At 35.0% G+C, this 18,357-nt stretch overlaps 2 protein-coding genes across 3 annotated transcripts; both read left to right on the top strand.

Annotated features, from left to right (window-relative positions):
* Positions 1-1,270: 1,270 nt before the first annotated feature.
* Positions 1,271-5,709, top strand: LOC125835141 (flocculation protein FLO11). Its single transcript, XM_049514279.1, has 4 exons — positions 1,271-2,540; positions 2,784-4,435; positions 4,915-5,178; positions 5,426-5,709. Exons 1-4 carry the CDS (start codon positions 1,328-1,330, stop codon positions 5,672-5,674), a joined length of 3,378 nt encoding a protein of 1,125 aa, XP_049370236.1. The 5' UTR covers positions 1,271-1,327; the 3' UTR covers positions 5,675-5,709.
* A 5,057-nt stretch (positions 5,710-10,766) lies between these two features.
* On the top strand, positions 10,767-18,149 carry LOC125835042 (uncharacterized). 2 transcript variants are annotated; one of them, XM_049514180.1, is made up of 9 exons: positions 10,767-11,113; positions 12,612-12,816; positions 12,911-13,001; positions 13,700-13,845; positions 14,189-14,432; positions 15,223-15,327; positions 15,409-15,591; positions 16,346-16,547; positions 17,472-18,149. In XM_049514180.1, exons 1-9 carry the CDS (start codon positions 10,963-10,965, stop codon positions 17,957-17,959), a joined length of 1,815 nt encoding a protein of 604 aa, XP_049370137.1. In that variant the 5' UTR covers positions 10,767-10,962; the 3' UTR covers positions 17,960-18,149. The 2 variants fall into 2 exon arrangements, with proteins under 2 accessions (XP_049370137.1, XP_049370138.1); XM_049514181.1 differs by lacking the exon at positions 10,767-11,113 and having other exon boundaries at positions 12,652-12,816; positions 12,896-13,001.
* The last annotated feature ends 208 nt before the right edge of the window (positions 18,150-18,357 follow it).

The following is an 18,357-nucleotide window of genomic DNA, read 5'->3' as shown; positions in this document are numbered from 1 at the left end:
TTATCAAACATGCAAAACAAATTAAGTGATAGTTATGGATCATTGCAAGGTATGAAACTACTTGAGTTCCTCATTAATATTGCAATTTGTTGATATGAGGTTTATATAACATTGGGCTTTCTCACCTTAATAGCTAGTTTTTGGATGTGGTTTTTCTTGAGTTGTGTCAATGGTCAGAGATAGGGGTGGCAAAATCAAGTCCAACTCGCACAATCCGATCCAACCTATTTAGTTTTGGGTTGGTTATTGACTCGTCCATTTGTTAGCTCAATCCATTTCAATACAACCCATTAAAAATTGGATTGATATGTAACCCAAATTGATTTTTAAAAAATCTTGTCAAAGTATTATTAAAAATCTTTTTTTTTTGATTTTATATATAATATATAGTTATAATAAAGAAAAAAAATAATTTTATTAGATACTAAAAGCTTATAAAATGCTAACAAATAAAGCTATTAAAACTTAGTAAAAATTGGGCGGGTTGGGTTATGACCTGTTACTAACCCGTTTTGATCCAAACAAATTTGGGTTGGGTTGGGTCTTGATCCATTTATTGTCTTGACCCATTTTGACCCACCCAAATTTAACCCAACCTGCTCAATTGTCACCCCTAGTCAGAGACACTCACCACCCCTCGTGCCTTGGATGGATGATGCCAATATTGCAGTGTTCTCCCGAGCTAGTAATGTCTAGCCCATAGCTAACCGCGAATGCCTATGCACTTGACTAAAAAGTGGATACCTTGGAAAGAGCTACCTACTTATGGTAGAGTTAATAAAGCTACCCTGTATGAAGCGGTTAACAATAATAAATGTGGAGCATGGTAATTTATTATGGTTATTACAAGATATAAAATTTGATTTTCATATTGGTATTACAATATGCTAATATAGGATTTATATAGTTTTGGACTTCCCTATCATAGTCCTTATTGATGCTCCTCATAATTAGTCACAAAAGAAAAGAATAATAGGTGCATAAACACTATGCATATGTTAGATTTAAAATCTTAATCTCTAGGTATCACTAAAAATAAGGAGCAAGGATGGTGGAGAATTTCTAAAATAAGAGGATATCACTAACCAAACAAGAACAAAAAAGGAACAAAATTCCTCAATCCCACTTTTCTTTGGTTAAAAAAAGACATAATTTTTCATCATCATGTCCAATTTTCTTCAGAGTTTTTTGTCATCCATCATCCTTCAAAAGAATATTTCTTTATCAAACTAAATAAGATGAGAGTCTCTTTGTGTTTATATCTTTGCTTAGATAATTGATAATTTTTAGAAAAAAGTTTCCTAATGATACAACATTTGAGAAAGAAATGGCTATTGAGTCAAGCAATATTAGTAGTTTGATATGGACAAATGTTAAATATTCTATAGAATTTTCCTCCACTTTTACCAAAAAACATCCATTTGTTTCATTCACTTTGTTATTCTTCATCTTGTTTTATGCACTTTCACCATCAAACACATGGTTTTTCATATATTCCTTACCCCTTTTGTTCTTTTTCACTATTCTTCTTATACTGTTTTTTAGCATTCCAAGTTTCAAACACTTCGAAAGAGATGTTGATCATTCGAAACCTTCTAGGAATATAATCAGTCATCATGATGAAGATGTCATTGAAAATAAACGAAAGGCTTTTCTTCGAGCTAGATCTGTTAGACGAAGAAAATCCAAGAAATGTATAGAAACTGGTGCTGAGGAGTTTATACAAGGTGGAACTTTTCGAATACCTTTTAGTGATGATCATGATCATGATGATTTTGTTGATAAAGGCGCGTTGATTGAGGAAAAACTGAAAGATATACGAGAGGTGGAAGTGCATTCGATAAGTCATGATCGTGATGAATGCTCTTCTAGCTCAAGTATTTTCAAGAATTCAAGGCCTGTTGAGTATTCAAGTTGTTCTTATGAAGGAAGTGGAAAATGTTTTAAATCATTTAGTTGTATGTATGAGAGAAAAAGAGAATGTTTTGGTGAAACAGAATATGATGGGGCTAGAAATAAGGGTGTGCAATGGAAAGATGATGATCAAAAGAATCTCATGGATCTTGGACTTTCTGAGATTGAAAGGACTAGAAGATTGGAAAGTTTAATGGCACGAAGACGAGCACGAAAGATGTTGAGCCTACAAGTTAGAAGATCATTGATGAATATAGGCTGCAAAGAAACATTTCCTCCAATATCTTCAATTTTAATTCCAAAACATAAAGAATCAACTAATCAATTTTCAACTACCCCGGGTTCAGCCCCTTCGATTATGGGACCAAATCGGAATCCTTTTGACCTTCCATATGATCAACATGAAGAAAAGCCTAATGTAAGAGGTGGAAGTTTTATGCAGGAGTTCATGTTAGCTCAGGAACAGAAGGAGTTGATGTTATCCAGGCATGGAAGCTTCTGTATGGGGACTGCATTTCCAGGGGATTTGAATCTTGATCAGCGCGAAAAGACTCAACGTTCTGATCTTCCGTCCAGGCAATGGTTTCCAGAGACATCTGAAAGTTCCAAATCAAGACACCCATTAGGTAAAATGATGAGTCTATTCTTTTTTGGATGAATACCTAGATAGCCCCTTAAACTTGACATGTTTTATAAGTTAAACACCTCAGGCTGACATGAAAAATAACTAGTGCTGTCTGTCAACCTATCAAGACCCTCCGCCTTTATCTCAGGCTTGAGACCAAGAATGTCCGCGAGCTCATTCAGGGTGACCTTTGTCCTTCAATACTTCCTGTAAATGAAACTCAACAAATGTGATTTGATTGCAGGTAAGGAAGATAATGATAGAGTAGTTGAAGAAGTACCATCTCAAGCATCCGAACCGGAGATGAACGTGGTCTATAAAGGAGATCATAGCAGGGAAGTCCAGGATGAAAAAGACAGTAGTGAAGTACAGATAAAGTCAGTACTAGTGGAAGATATTAGCAATAGGGTAAGTTCATCATCTTCGTCGGAAGATGATGAACCATTCTATAAGATAGACAAAGATGCAATCTTGAAGTCTATTGCTTCTCCTGCTCTAAGGAACTTATCAGGTGATCCATCACCTTCTGGTTTATCCTTGTTGGAGAACACAATAGAGGACGAGCGTTTATACTATCCTAATCGTCCTATGCATCACACTCCCGGCCAGTCTATTGCTTCTGACATGCAAGTGGAGGTTTCTGAAGTCGGTTCACCTCCATTGACAGACGATGGGAGCTCATCCGTGGGTGAGGAGATTTCTATAGATGGGGAGATAGAAAAAGCTATAACTTCTAGCAGTGAAGACATGCTGATGTCTTCATCTCACCTAGCTAGAGTAGATGAAAATGAATCAAATTCCAGAGAAGTACGCGAGGTCACTGAACAAGATATAGTAGAATTTGGATTTTCGAGGTTCCATATGTCTGAGAATAATGTGCCACAAAATATTCCATCAGAACGAACAATTGAACCGTATTCCACTGGTTCAAGCTCATTTCCACCTCCAAGGACAGACAGGAATCAAGCTAGTAGTAGTTACCAACAGCGTAGGCCGGAGGGACTTTCTGTAGTTGGTGAAAGATTTCAAGGTTCATTACTACAACCAGAATTTCCAGCACAACAACTCCCTTTCGCATCAACGTCACTAGTATCTCCGACATCTGTTCTACAACCAAATTGCTTAATTGAACATGGATCCTCTTCGAGTATTGATCAGCTACAAAATGATAGGTCAGTGAACATCTCCAGTGAGAGATCAGATTCAATTGCTTCACAGGAATCAGATCTTAGTTTAAGCAACTTAACATTACAAGTTTCTGAATTACCTTCAGAAACAGAAAATTCAATTTCAGCCAAAGAGAACGATGTCGCTGCACTCGTTCTAGACAGTGCCAGCGAACAACACAGTGAAACTGTGGCATTTTCAACTATTGGACAAGGACATCACTCATTTGAAGCCTCTTCTAGTACGTCATCGTCTAAGTCTGTTTCGCAACCAACATTTTCTATTGATCAAGGATCTAGTTCAAATTTGGAGGCTCAACAAGTAGACACGCGCAAACTAAAAAATAAGCTGCCAGATGAAGTAACTGCTGAAAGTTGTGATCCAACCACTACTCGGAGCTCAACACTTACGTTAAGAAATCCGACAGTGCAAAGTTCAGTACCACATCCGGAGACACAGAAGTCTGCAGAAAATTCAAAGTCTCTTCCTAGAAATGACATTGAGGAAACACTTTGTGATAATGGTGGTAAACAGCCTATTGAAGAAGTTTTTTCTACAATTAGTCAGAGTTTTGATGATTCACAAGCATCATCATCATCACCACATGATTTGGTGGTTGAACAAGTTTCGAGTGCCTCTACTTCATCCCCCTCTCCCAACACTATGATTCAACCAAAGTTCTCAGCAAGTGAAGGCTCCTCAACTTCTGAAGAACAGAAAAGAATGCAGGTTTGGTGATTTAATGAATTTGACAATGATTAGATTATGCAAGTTAAACGAGTTGATTTCTCTGATGGTTACTCAACTAATAGTTATTATCTTAGAAAGTCACCTTTCTTCAACAAAAACTAAGTGACTTTATGAGATAATAACTACTAGTTAAGTGACCATCAGAGAAATCAACTCCAGGTTAAATTAATTGATAGAAGTTGAAATCCAGCATGCAAACAATACTCTTTGCCAAAGTTTAGTTGTGTATCTGACTTTTTAAAGGCAGAAAAGATGTATTATCATGTATAGTTAGTACTTTGTACGAACCGAATAAAAATAATTAATGTGTATCATAAGTTGTTATAAAATTATTATGTGTCAGTATAGCAGTGTCTTCTGCATAACAAACCTAATAGAAACAACATTTTCTTTCCAGTTTCTCACTTATAGAATGTTTGAAATTTCAAGTATTGTTTTTTTTTTTTAATGTAACTTAGGATCCGACACCTGGAATTCCATCGGAGAGATCTGTCAATCAAGACTCAATCAGCTTACAATATACAATCCGAGAAGTCCCTACAGCCTCAAGTTGTTCATCATCACCAAAGTCCGTACTCAAACCAAAGTCCTCAACAGGTCAAGGCCCTCTGTTGAACTTTGTCAGGGAGGAACAAATAGGTGAAAGTCCAAGTCCAAGAATGTCTAGAACTTTGTTGGTTGAGTCTGCATCAGACCAACTTCATCATGCAGATGCTAAAACGGTACGTTTATATAGTTAACTACATGTAACTGTCCATAATAAGTTGAACTAGTTATCTGAAAAATAAGGCAGACAACCTGCTACAACGAGTTAAAGAGCACAGAGGGTGTAAATTACACTCTGTGTAAATTCATTATATATCCATATTGAATTTGGAACACCCTTAGCGAAATTTCTGACTTTGTCGTTGACGATCAAGCTACAAAATGAAACTTTTAATTTCCTTTTGGTTTTGCAATGTTGAGCAGAAACCATTCAATGATGAAGGGAAGTCTCATGAATCACCAAACAAGACCACTATGGTGTCTTCCAACAACACCACCAAACAACAAAAGTCAAGTGATGTTACAAAATTTTCATCCACTTCAACTAACAAGAATGAAATTTTAGTCACTCCTATTAGTGCAAGTGAACAAACTTCAGAGAAGGGTAATTCTGCAGCATCAAAGGAAACACATAGTGAAAAAACAGATAGTAAAGAAAAGGCTAAAGACTAATAAGGGGATAGTTAACATGCACTTGTTTTCTATATTGTTCAGACTCTTCAAAAATATCGACAGATATTTTAGAAGAATTCGAACAACATAGTTTGTTTCTTCTTTACCCATGAGACTCCTTAATTGTGTAACTCAAATTAATTTGTAAGATACTTGGTGTATAGGAGCTCTATGAAGTTTGATGTATACACATAGGAGAGTCAAGAGGAAATTTATTGTTGTATAGTATTTTAGGATGTAATTTATAGAGAATGACATTGAAAACATGTTTGTAGCAGGTAGCCTGCACTCATTTTTATGTGACTAATTTCACTTTTTTATGAAAATTTATATGCAGATGTGACCTAATAGTGTTGAAAAAAATTATTAGACTAATATGTGCGGGCGATTTGCAGAAAAAAAACTATTTTCACCTCGCCTTGTGAATTTGTGCGGAGCGGACCTATTAAAATTTAATGAAATATATTTAGAGTAGGTACGACTTGCAATTATTTTAAAGGGAAAAATGACAAATATATTTCCGAATAGGGGTGACAATTTCAGCCCATATTAATGAAATGAGTCCATTTTGTCCATATTTAATGACTTGGATCACTCATATTTTAATTGGTTAAATATGGGCTTCAAGCTATTTTAAGAATCTCTACAAATATGGTCAAAATGGATTAAATATGGGTATCCATATTGACCCATAATAGATCAATTAGTTTTCACTTCCATTCAAAATTCTTAATTGTGCTAAAAAATAAAAAAATTAATATTAATTTTCAAAAATCTTATATATATATAAAAGAGAACACTAGGCCCGCCTGCGTGGCGCAACCACAAACCAGAATTCCTTTTTAATTTATTTATTTTGAGTACTAGCCTTTCCTTTTCATAAAAAGTTGGGACTTTTATGAAAAGTTGTAAATTTTATGAAAAGTTGTGACTTTTAGGAAGAGTTGCGACTTTTATATCAAAGGTTGTAACTTTTATGAAGAGTTGTGACTTTTATGAAGAGTTGCGACTTTTATGAAAAATTGTGATTTTTATGAAACGTTGTGACCTTTCCGAAGGGTTGTAACATTTCCAAAGACTTGTGACATTTCCGATAAGGCACAATAAGCATTTGTTCACACTACCCATTGTTGTCTATAAATAGAGGGATTTCCTGCCACAATTATTTGTAGGTGTTTTTCCGTTGTAGGGTAGTCGAATTCAAATACATTAATTAAACTTCTTATAAAGTTTGTTTCATTCCTCAAAGTTTTCTTCCTCGTATTTCATGGAGTTTTAGTGATTCATGTAATTATGATTAAATTTTTTTTGTTATTTTGGTGACTTTTTTTTAACTATGTCAAAAATTTCAGCAAAGATGATTGAAAATTGATTTTCTCTTTTGTCCCTTTCTACAGGTTTCTTCATATAAACAAAGAATACTGATTTTGATTGCAATGCAACATTACTATTCTTGCACCTCTCATTCCACAACTCATAACGTTGTTGAAATGGTTGAATTCATTACATTTGGTTCTTTAGTAACCAAAACTTTTATTTATGTCACTATTATTTATAGGATTTTTTTGCTATAGGGGAGTCGAATTCAAATACATTAATTAAACGTCTTATGAAGTGTGTTTCATTCCTCAAAATTTTCTTCCTCATATTTCATGAAGCTTAATCTTTTACTGTAAGTCACAGTGATTCATGTATCTATTGCAATTTCTATTTGCTATTTTGGTGACTTTTTCTGCACTCTGTTAAAAATTTCAGTGACGATGATTGAAAATTTATCTTCTTTTTTGTCCATTTCTGTAGTTTATTTCATATACTTTTTGAAAAAAATTATTGTGGGTTGTGCTATATTTGATAGCACACAACAATAAATATGTGATAACTAATACAAAACTGATGGTAAAGTTTGTGAAAAAAAAACCAAACAAATTGCTCTCTTGCTTACCACAGTTAATATATTATTTTTATTGTTTTTTCTTAGATACAAATAATTTTTATGTTATTGCACTCTTGATAAAATATTAGTATAAGCACAATTAGTCCACTTCTTTTGTCGCGAGTTGAGTAATTTGTCATATTTCTTCGTCTCTTCATTTTGGGCATAATAAGAGATCAAGTTTTCTTGAATTAAACAAATGTCCAGAATACACTATAACAAAAATAATTTTTATCGCCAATAAATATGCACATTAACGAAGAGTGCTAGAGCCTTTACCGACATTTATTAGTTGTTATTAGATTCAATGTTGCTATAAATTTTAGGGACATTTATAGAGAGTACAAATTGCCTCTGAAAATACATATTTAGCAACAATTAAGCTATTAATTGTCGTTAAAGATCATTTTTACTGTAGTGAAAATTCTTTATTTTGATAAACTTTTATTTTTTATTTTTTATAAAGAAGTAAGAACTCTTTGTTTTGGATTATTTCAATTAAATTTGTGAACTGTAAATTTGGATACAGCCCGATATACTATCTTTTTGAAAAATATGTTAAGCAATTTGCCTTTTTCTTCTTTATTGCTAGGAAAGTAAGGTTGTCTTTATTATTATTTGTGGATATTTGTGAGTTCAAGTGCTTACAAAATTATGCTGTGAGATTTTAATATGTTATGTGTCAAAATTTTGGTTTAGAATATTCAGTTGTGAACAGTTCCATTGGAATCAAATAAGTTGGGGCCGGTTATATGAAACCTAAGCAATAGTAATGACTACTCTGAGACAATGAGGAAAAACATTTAAGATACTCACAATTTTAAGGTCATTTTTAACATATACATGATACGTCATACTATTATAAAAACATATTGATGGAGGTTCATAAGAAAAATCCGGAAGGTCTTTCATTTGAGTTTAGTTAATTATGGTCTTGTATGGATGTGGTGTTCCACTTTACTTGGGAGTGTTGTTGTTCGAGGCTTTTTGGTCTCTTCCTTAATGTCTGATGTTGTTCTTTATAACTTTTTTAAATTTAGCAAATTTCATTACTTCTGACCAACTATTTCTATAGAGATTTTCTTAGACTTCTTATTTATAGTTAAAATCTCTCTACGACTCCTAATTTTTCTATAACAAAAACAAAATTTAAAAATATAGCATTTAAGATTTCGGAGGAACACTTTGCCTTAATATAAAATGTTCTTGACAATGTAGTGTATGTATCGAAAATATGAATATTATCGAAAGATCATATTTAAGCTTAATAAAATAGTTCAATCCCGTGCGAAGTACGGGTAATTTACCTAGTTCAATTAATTTTCAAACATAATTGAAAAACAATTTTTTTTTATTTTTGAAAAACAAAAAAAAATTTAGGGGTAGGTTGGTGGAAGGGGAGGTGCCCGGGGGAGGGGGTAATTTTTTTTTGTTTTGAAAAAACAATTTTTTTTTTTGTTTTGGAAAACAAAAGAAATTTAGGGGTCGGTTGGTGGAAGGTGGGGGGTACCCAAGGGGAGGGGGTAGTTTATTTTTTTTTTGAAAAAACAGTTTTTTTTTTTTGTTTTCAGAAAACAAAAAAAAATTAGTGGGTGGGGGGGGGGGGGGAGGGCCTCGGGGGGTGGGGGGTGCCCGGGGGAAGGGGTAATTTTTTATTTTTGAAAAACATATTTTTTTAAATGGGTTAGAACCATTTTACCCAAATCATATTTGACCAAATCCATATTTACCCATATTCTATTTGGGTGGATTGTAATCCAAACCATTTTTGCTCAATCCATATTCAATCCATCCAAATCCGATCCAATCCAACCATTTGCCACCCCTACCCCGAACTATCGTAAATGATATGCAAATACCCTCAATCATACTTTTGGGACATTGGTGCCTTTGACCTCCAAAAAGTGGAGCATATATACCCTTTATACTAACAGACATACACGTGTCATAATCTTATCCATCGATCCAACATTTATTAAATATCGGATCGACGGATAAGATTGTGTCACGTGTCCCTATTTAGTCTTTCGTTAGAGTGAATGACATATATGCTCTAGTTTTTGGACGGTAAAGGCACCAATGCCCCAAAAGTATGACGGAGGGTATCTGCATACTATTTACGATATTTCGTAGGTATATTTATCCTTTTTCCCTATTTTAAATATTTATATAATTAGTCATACCTTGTAATTTTTTCAATTTAGTATTACTATTAAAAACAACTATTATATCATACTTATGATATGGAAATATAAATTTATGTCCAGAGACAATTGTTTGTTTTGATATTTTTTTTACCATTTATTTACCTTTTCTTATAAGGATAATACATAAACACCCTTTTAACTTAATTTGAGCTGACATTTATGTTTTCTAACTTTGAATCAAGTAGACACTCAAACTTGTATAAAGTTAAACATATAAACACATGCGTCTTACATGATAATCCAAAATTGATCATGACGAAAGTCACCTACTCCCTCTGTCCTATATTAGTTGATCACTTTTTGGTTTGCACGATGCTTAAAAAAATCATAAATAAGAAGATAATTTACTAATCCACCCCTAAAAAACCTTTTTGAAATTTTACAAATAAATGTGAACACTTTAAAAAAGAATTAACTACAAAGTTAATATAGGAAAAAATAATAATTAATGCTTTCTTGATTTAGTAAAGTGAATAGCTAATATGAGACAACTATTTTTAATATAAGGGAAAAATGACAAATATACCCCTGAACTATCGTAAATGGTATGCAGATGTCATCCGTCATATGTTTGGGACATTGGTGCTCCTGCCGTCACTCTAACAGAAGACTAAATAGGGACACGTGGTGCAATTTTATACGTCGATCCGATATTTAATAAATGTCGGATCGGTGGATAAGATTATGACACGTGTATGTTCGTTAATATAAACGGTGTATATGCCTAGTTTGTGGACGACAGAGGCACCAATGTTCCAAAAGTATGACGGATGGTATCTACATATCATTTACGATAGTTCGGAGATATATTTGTCCTTTTCCCCTTAATATAATGATCAACTAATACGGAAATACCGGACAATTTTCTCGGACACGTGTACAGATTCTTTCTTTGTAATTTCGTTTCTTCCTAAAAGACAAATGTTTGTATTTCTGTGCACTTTTCACTTCAATTTGGAGACACTCTACCTTTCTTTCTTTCTTCATCTTCTAAGTTTAACTTGCAGAGAGCGTTAATGGCTATTCCACTTATCACCATTTTCTTCATTTCTCAATAATCTCACTTTTAAGTTCTTTCCCAATTACTATTAACACAAATATTCAAGAAAAATCTCAACTTTTTTGTTGAATACTTGTAATAAGCAGAAATGGATTTTGTGTACAAGAACCCATCAGCTCTTATTGAGGAAAGAGTAAAAGATTTGTTATCTCGGATGACACTTGAAGAAAAAATAGGCCAAATGACTCAGATCGAACGCAGTGTTGCCACTCCCTCTGTCATTACTGACCTTTCTATAGGTATGCCTTTTTTTCCCTCTTTGCCCTAAAAAATAAAAATAGAATGGCACTGATGGATTTTGAGGTGGAGTCGGGATTTGAAGGTTATGAGTTCGGGAAATTTAGTTCATTTAAGTTTATGAGTTGTAGGTTAGAAGGTAGTTGAGAAGTGCCTTGCTTTTAAGGGTTTAGGCTTGTTGGTGTCTGTCGTTGTACTAGCCGTATTAGTAGTTCTAGTTTTTGATATCTATCATCATTAGTTAATTGTGTTTGTGCTACTGCACTATTTTGTTCTTATTAGTGTTATGTTTACTTCTTCTTCATATCTGAATTGTATATCTGAAATTGGTGCGCTTGAGCTGAGGGTCTTTCAGAAACAACCTCTCTATCTTCACGAGGTAGTGATAAAGCATGCTTACACTCTACTCTACCTAGACCCCATGAGTGGTATTTCACTTGGTATGTTGTTGTTGTTAAGGTATTGAGTTCTAAATTAGTCATTTATACATATTCAACAGGCAAAAACGAAATTTGGATAAAAGCTATTGAGTTTGGCCCGAAGTGCTAAGTCCACTCCAGTTAAGGTGATAGATTAAATGAGTTGTTGGTGTAGATATAAGTGTGATATTTAAAGCACTTTATTTAGTATTGGAATGAAATCAACCTGGATAGAGAAGAATCGAGATAAATAATGGGTTTAAGTTATATACACTGACGAGGTAAAGGATTTTTACACAATCAGAGTAATTTAACCTGTTACATTGGGTTGCTTACCATTTGTCATAGGTTACCGATGAATGATTATTAAGTAGAGTTACATGCAATGACCTGATTGTGCAAATATCTTTTTACATGCCCGTGTATAGAATGAGTCCTCATAAATTGATTCATTTAGACATTACTAACTGTCTTATAAGCATTTATCTCTGTTTGCAAACTGTTTGGAAGGCTTTATTTAAGCGTTTATCGGAAACAACCTCTCTATCTCTAGAGGTAGGGTAAGGTCTGAGCACACTCTACCCTCCCCAGATCCCACTTGGTGGGATTACATTTGGTATGTTGTTGTTGTAACTGCCTTATAAAAGTAAGGTGGTTCTAACTAGTTGGGTAAGTATGAGATTTAGTTAACCTCTTATTTAGCATTGGAATGAAGTGGACTTGAATAGAGTGGACGGGTATATAGGATTCATTTAGGTGATCCTAGTTAGTTGGGTTAGGCTAGTTATTCATGTAGAGGGACAAGTGTGAGATTCAGAGAATCTTTTATTTTGAATTGAAATGAAATGAACTGAATAAAGTGGAATGCATATAAATGACTCTTTTAGGTGATACTAACTGGTTGGTATTAAACTAGCTATGCATTTAGGATAAGATTGGGACTTTGAGAACACTTATAAGACGAATTGGACCTAAATGGAGAGGAACAGGTATAGAGGATTCTATTCCCGGGCCTAAGATGTTCTGGAATTGTGACAAATTTCTTGGCTGAAATTTATTTGAACCTGTTTTCGTGGCGCAGGGAGTATACTCAGTGTTGGAGGCAGTGCACCATTTGAGGATGCCCCATCGGAAGCTTGGGCATATATGGTTGACGGATTTCAAAAGGCTGCGCTGGAATCACGGCTTGGGATTCCGCTTCTTTATGGAGTTGACGCTATTCATGGCAATAACAATGTTTATGGTGCTACCATTTTTCCACAAAATGTGGGCCTTGGAGCCACCAGGTTGAATTAATGTCAAGCTTTGATCTTTATTACCAATTTCTTATTGATAGCTGACATTTAAGATCACGACCTAAATTAGATAAATGTCGAGCAGAGATGCAGATTTGGTTCAGAAGATTGGGATTGTGACTGCTCTTGAAGTCAGGGCTTGTGGCATTAACTATACTTTTGCTCCCTGTGTTGCTGTAAGTTGAACGTGTTACTTGTCTCTTTATTGTCTTTGTATTAGGTCAATTTCATGGATGAATAAAGTAAAGGAAACATGAGACGTTGGACATATATACACTTAGAGCAAGATAGAAAAAGGATTCTCCTAAGTATCACATCAAAGTTTATAATTTGAATTCTTAATTAGTCCTTCCGTTACAAATTATTTGTCAGGTTTTAACTTGGCATTGAGTTTAAGAAAGTTGAGAAGACTTTTGAATCTTGTGGTCTTGAGCTAAAGATATATAGAATGTACCAAAATGTCCTTTAATCTTGTGTTCTTAAACATGCCATGTGGAAAGTGAAAATGAAAGAGTTGCCAAAAAAGAAAAGATACTTTCTTTTTGAAACGGACTAAAAAGAAAAGTAGGACAAACAAATTGAGACAAAGGGAGTAGTATGTTGCTAACTGAGACAAGAAAAACATGATTTGTCGTTTTTCTTTTTGGAAATTCTTGGTTAAGATTGTTATGTTCCCAGTCCCTCATAACTGCTATCTCTCTAGAAGTAGTACTTGTTTTTTGTTTGTTTGTTTGAGAAGGTAAGCAGCTTGTATATTGATAAAGAGAAACTACGTAGTACCAAGCTGGTGCTAAGCAATATCTCTCTAGTTGTTATCTCTTTATAACTCTATTGTCTTGAGGCATCTTGACTTCATTTAAATAATGTGAAACAGGTATGTAGAGATCCCAGGTGGGGAAGATGCTATGAGAGTTATGGAGAAGACACCGAACTTATTAGGAAGATGACCTCAATTGTCACAGGCTTGCAAGGGCAACCACCTCCTGGATACCCCCAAAACTATCCTTTTCTAGCTGGAAGGTAGTAGAAGTTGCCATAAAACAAATTCCAAAATTTTGTACGCTTCTCTGAATATATAAAAAATGTATTTCTCTTGTATTTTACAACCTATACTCTTGAAGTCTTATGTGCATTCAAATGCTATTCCACATGTTGCAATTTTCAGAAGAAAAGTCATTAGGGAAGGAAAAGTAGAAGCATAGCTAGAGTTGAAAATAAAAAATCAGTGTTGAAAAGCATGTCTTAGCTATTACTACCTTATTGTTGATCATTCGTCAGATATTTCTATAGCTTTCTACTTTTGTATTATTTGTTCTCCTAATGGCAAGGATCTCTTTGGACTGATTGATGAATTTTACTCCAGAGACAAGGTTGTTGCCTGTGCAAAGCACTTTGTTGGAGATGGGGGTACTGACCGAGGTATAAATGAGGGAAATACCATATCATCGTATGATGATCTAGAGAGAATACATATTGCCCCTTATATTGACTGTATTTCTCAGGGAGTTTGCACAGTAATGGCATCCTACTCTAAATGGAATGGAAGCCACCTGCATTCTAGCCACTTCCTTCTTACTGAAGTTTTGAAAGGGAAGCTCGGATTTAAGGTAAGGATTGCCTGTTCTCTTAATGCTCTATGGTTCATTTGGAGTCCAAATTTTGGACCATTAGTTAAACATAAAAATCCTCTAGATTGTCAGATGCTTTTCTCATTTCCTACCATGCATAGTAGGGGAAGTGATTGAACATATTGCGGTTCCAAAAAGCTGAGTTTCAGGGCCCATTTTTACTCGGTATTGTTCTTTAAAAACAATGTAGAAAACTAATCAAATTTTGGTTTGAAGCCCAAACAGGTTTTGGACTTCGTATTCAGCAAACACAAAAGATTCTCTTAGCAAAGAGCTGGAAAAGTTCATATGGCTTGGAGTTGGTTCTACTTGGTTAAAACGTCACCAAGCCGAAAGTGTAAAAACTTGTTTCAATGTTTTTGCTTCAACTTATGAAGGAGTAGGTAAGGGGATGAGAGTGGTAATTACTCCTTCATCGTTAACCAAGAGGTCTCGGGTTCGAGTCCCCTTGGGTACGGAGTCGCCTTTGTTAGGGAGCACTTTACCCCAATGTGGGACTTCCCGGCGCGAATCCGGATTTAGTTGGGTACCGGACACTGGGTGGGAAACCAAAAAAAGAAAAGAAATGGTAAGGTAAGGGGATGAGAGAAACGATGTCTCTCTTTAATTTGAATCTGGTTGCATGGAATTTGGTTATTGGTTATTTATATTTTTCCTCGATTTGAATGAAATGCTATGCACTAATGTTCTATTTGTTTGTCAAGTTGTTAGAATATGATTGGCTTAAAGATCACATACACTGCAAGAATCTGAATGCTAACTCTTGTAGGGCTTTGTTATTTCTGATTCCGAAGGACTTGACCGATTTTTCCATCCTCATGGATCTAACTATGACCAAAGTATTTTGGCAGCAGTCAATGCAGGGATTGACATGGTACATAAAACCATGTTTTAAGAGTTATTCTGTTTTTGCATGAGTTATTTCTGTTCTTACTGTCTGTTAAACTTTTTGCAGGTGATGGTTCCTTTTCGGTATCAATTATTTCTCGATCATTTGAAATATCTTGTGGAATCTGGGGAGATTCCAATGACCAGAATTGATGATGCTGTTGAAAGGATCCTGAGAGTTAAGTTTGTTTCCGGAGCTTTTGAGAACCCTTTGAGTGATAGGTCATTGTTGGATACTGTTGGTTGTAATGTAAGTCCATCTTGTCCTTTATTTTGACAGATAGTGTCAAAATATTTATCTTGAATTTCGGCATTAAATAAGACCTTCATAAGTTTTATTTGTTTGACCTACTATCTCAACTATTCTGCTTTTTGTCTCGACATCAAAGTGAACATCTTCTTTGCATCTATGTTGCACAGACTTTTCAAAATGATTGCCGCACCCCTGTTGACGTGACATTGGTGTGGGTGTGGGATCCACACGGGATTTGGTCAACTCATATTGGATGCTTTGACTACATCTATGCCCGAGAAGGATAGATTGATTGGCTATTTCATGAGATCTTTTATGATTAACACATTAAGTGTTTATAAAGAATTAAATTTTATTAGCTTTAATTCATTACCTTTAATTAATCGAAATATATACTTTATATAGTGTAAAAATATGCGTTTATTGGCCGTATCCCACTTCCCGTATCCGCTCTCGGATTCATACCCCCAAATCCTAAAAGTTCTGTGACAAAGAGTCTGACCTCTAGACGCACACCCGTATGGGGTACCCACACCCGAGTCTGAGCAACATAGCTTTGCATTGCCCTTACAAAAGTTAAATTATGTGAGTTGGCAAACTGTTTTACCTGTTTTTACAATGTATATACTGCTAGTTCTGTTTGTTTGGTAAAATTATACATTTTAAAGAATGTAGGAGAGAGAGAGTAGTTATGTGCATGTATCGGTGCAGAGCTTCATAGTAGTTTTTACCATTCTGATAATTGTTTCAGCAACATCACGAATTAGCACGTGAAGCAGTTCGCAAATCACTGGTTCTTCTAAAGAATGGAAAGGATGTAACAAAACCATTTCTTCCGCTAGATAGGAAGGCAAAGAGAATTCTTGTAGCAGGAAAACATGCTGACGATCTTGGATTTCAATGCGGAGGGTGGACTAAAACATGGGAAGGAATGGGCGGAAGAATCACAATTGGTAAGTAATGCTTCCTCTGCTCTAGTTTATATGACACTCTTTCATATTTACTACATTAAAAAAACAATGTCACCTTTCTATATTGTGAAAACTCGTTAACTTTTAAGTTCCCCATCTTACTCTTAGTGACATACTCCTATAGATACAGAAATATTTGACATGTTTTAGTTCACGAGTTTTATGGGTACTTTTGGTATGCATAGAAAGTCTTTTGTTTTTTCTTAAACTTTGTGCCCAGCCAAGCACCACCATATTAAATGAAACAAAGAGAGTAATGGAAAGATGGCATCAGTTGTTACTTACTTCTTGGGGTATTTGGTAGTCTTTCATACAACCAGAGCATTCTAGTTTAGAGTAGCATTTTTCTTTCCTTCTTTCTTACATGGTTTCAAAATTTACCACAAGTTAAGGTTAGGAACAATATCTCAAGAGTTTCGCTTCCATTTCTTGTGGGTGATTTGTAAAACCCTGTATGTTTGATTGTTTTCTCGCAAGAAATCTTAAGCTACAATGTCATAAAATGCTTGATATCGCCAGCTGATAGCATAATTTTGTATGACATATAGATATATGTAAGCTAGTGAGTACTCTTGTTAGCCTTGCGCAAAGATCTTGATGTACTAGGAACCTCAATAGACCCAATGTAGTCCGGTCCTTCTGTGGACCATGCTCAAAACAGAAGCTTAGTGCACTTGGCTGCCCTTAGGAACCTCAATAAAGACGAGGATTGGGATTAGACGTGCATTGGGTCCTTTTGACAATGAGCTCAGTTTTCTCAACAGGCCGATGATAGTATAATGCATGCATGTCTTACTGAAATCCTCCGGTAAGATAATTTAGAAGGTTAAGTAGCCCATCTCTGAACTATAGTTTACCACTATTAATCATGGATCATTTACTAGTTAAAACGATAATTTGTTGTAGGTACAACTATTCTGGAAGCTATTAAAGATGCTGTTGGAGGGGAAACAGAACTGGTATATGAGGAAAATCCGTCAGCAGACACCTTTGCGAGTCAAGACTTCTCTTATTCAATTGTAGTTGTTGGTGAACCTCCCTATTGTGAAAGCGGTGGAGACAGCCAAGACCTCAGAATTCCTCTTGGCGGAGAAGAACTAATAAGCTTGGTTGCAGACAGAGTTCCAACGTTGGTGATATTGATCTCCGGAAGGCCTTTATATATAGAGCCTTCGATTCTGGAGAAAATGGACGCCTTCGTTGCTGCTTGGTTGCCGGGCACTGAAGGAACTGGTATCACTGATGTCATTTTCGGAGATTTTGAATTCCATGGAAGGCTCCCTATGACATGGTTTAAAAGTGTAGATCAATTACCCCTGCATCAGGAACAGAACTCCTATGAACCTCTCTTTCCATTCGGCTACGGATTAACTAGTAAAAACAAGGTGCTCTAGATGAGATGTGTCGAAGAGAGGTTTAGTGAAATAGACATGTCTATGAAGATGCGGACTATCAGAAAGACTCTATAAAGCTTCACTGTTCCCTGGGATTGGCTTTATGCAACCTCTTGTGTACTTGTACCATTTGGTCTCTGGCATATGATGTTACAGTAAGTCCAAATAATTATTATGTACTATTATTACCATATGTTAACCTGAGTTATTGAATAATGTTAATTATGTCATTCAAGGAGAAGGTGTCTTTAACAAAATGAAAATGGGTACTTCACACTAACTGGTCGAATTAACTAAGTATTTACTTTTCTACTCGGTTACATGAATTATATATTGAGTGTACATGATTTAGTAATTTTAATTAGAGTGTACATAGGTTGGATTGATTTCGATTTTTC

The sequence above is a fragment of the Solanum verrucosum genome, unplaced genomic scaffold (assembly GCF_900185275.1).
Source record: "Solanum verrucosum unplaced genomic scaffold, falcon-dt-bn FXZP01000220.1, whole genome shotgun sequence".
NCBI classification, from domain to species: Eukaryota; Viridiplantae; Streptophyta; class Magnoliopsida; order Solanales; family Solanaceae; genus Solanum; species Solanum verrucosum.
The sequence above is the reverse complement of the archived record's forward strand: the minus strand, read 5'-3'. Positions and strand labels throughout refer to the sequence as shown.

Coding starts and splice junctions, on each gene's coding strand:
- LOC125835141 (XM_049514279.1), top strand. CDS start 1,328: ATGGCTATTGAGTCAAGCAATATTAGTAGTTTGATATGGACAAATGTT. Junction 2,541..2,783: donor CAAATCAAGACACCCATTAG/GTAAAATGATGA, acceptor ATTTGATTGCAG/GTAAGGAAGATAATGATAGA. Junction 5,179..5,425: donor ATCATGCAGATGCTAAAACG/GTACGTTTATAT, acceptor AATGTTGAGCAG/AAACCATTCAATGATGAAGG.
- LOC125835042 (XM_049514180.1), top strand. CDS start 10,963: ATGGATTTTGTGTACAAGAACCCATCAGCTCTTATTGAGGAAAGAGTA. Junction 13,846..14,188: donor TATCCTTTTCTAGCTGGAAG/GTAGTAGAAGTT, acceptor ATTTTACTCCAG/AGACAAGGTTGTTGCCTGTG. Junction 15,592..16,345: donor TGGATACTGTTGGTTGTAAT/GTAAGTCCATCT, acceptor TAATTGTTTCAG/CAACATCACGAATTAGCACG.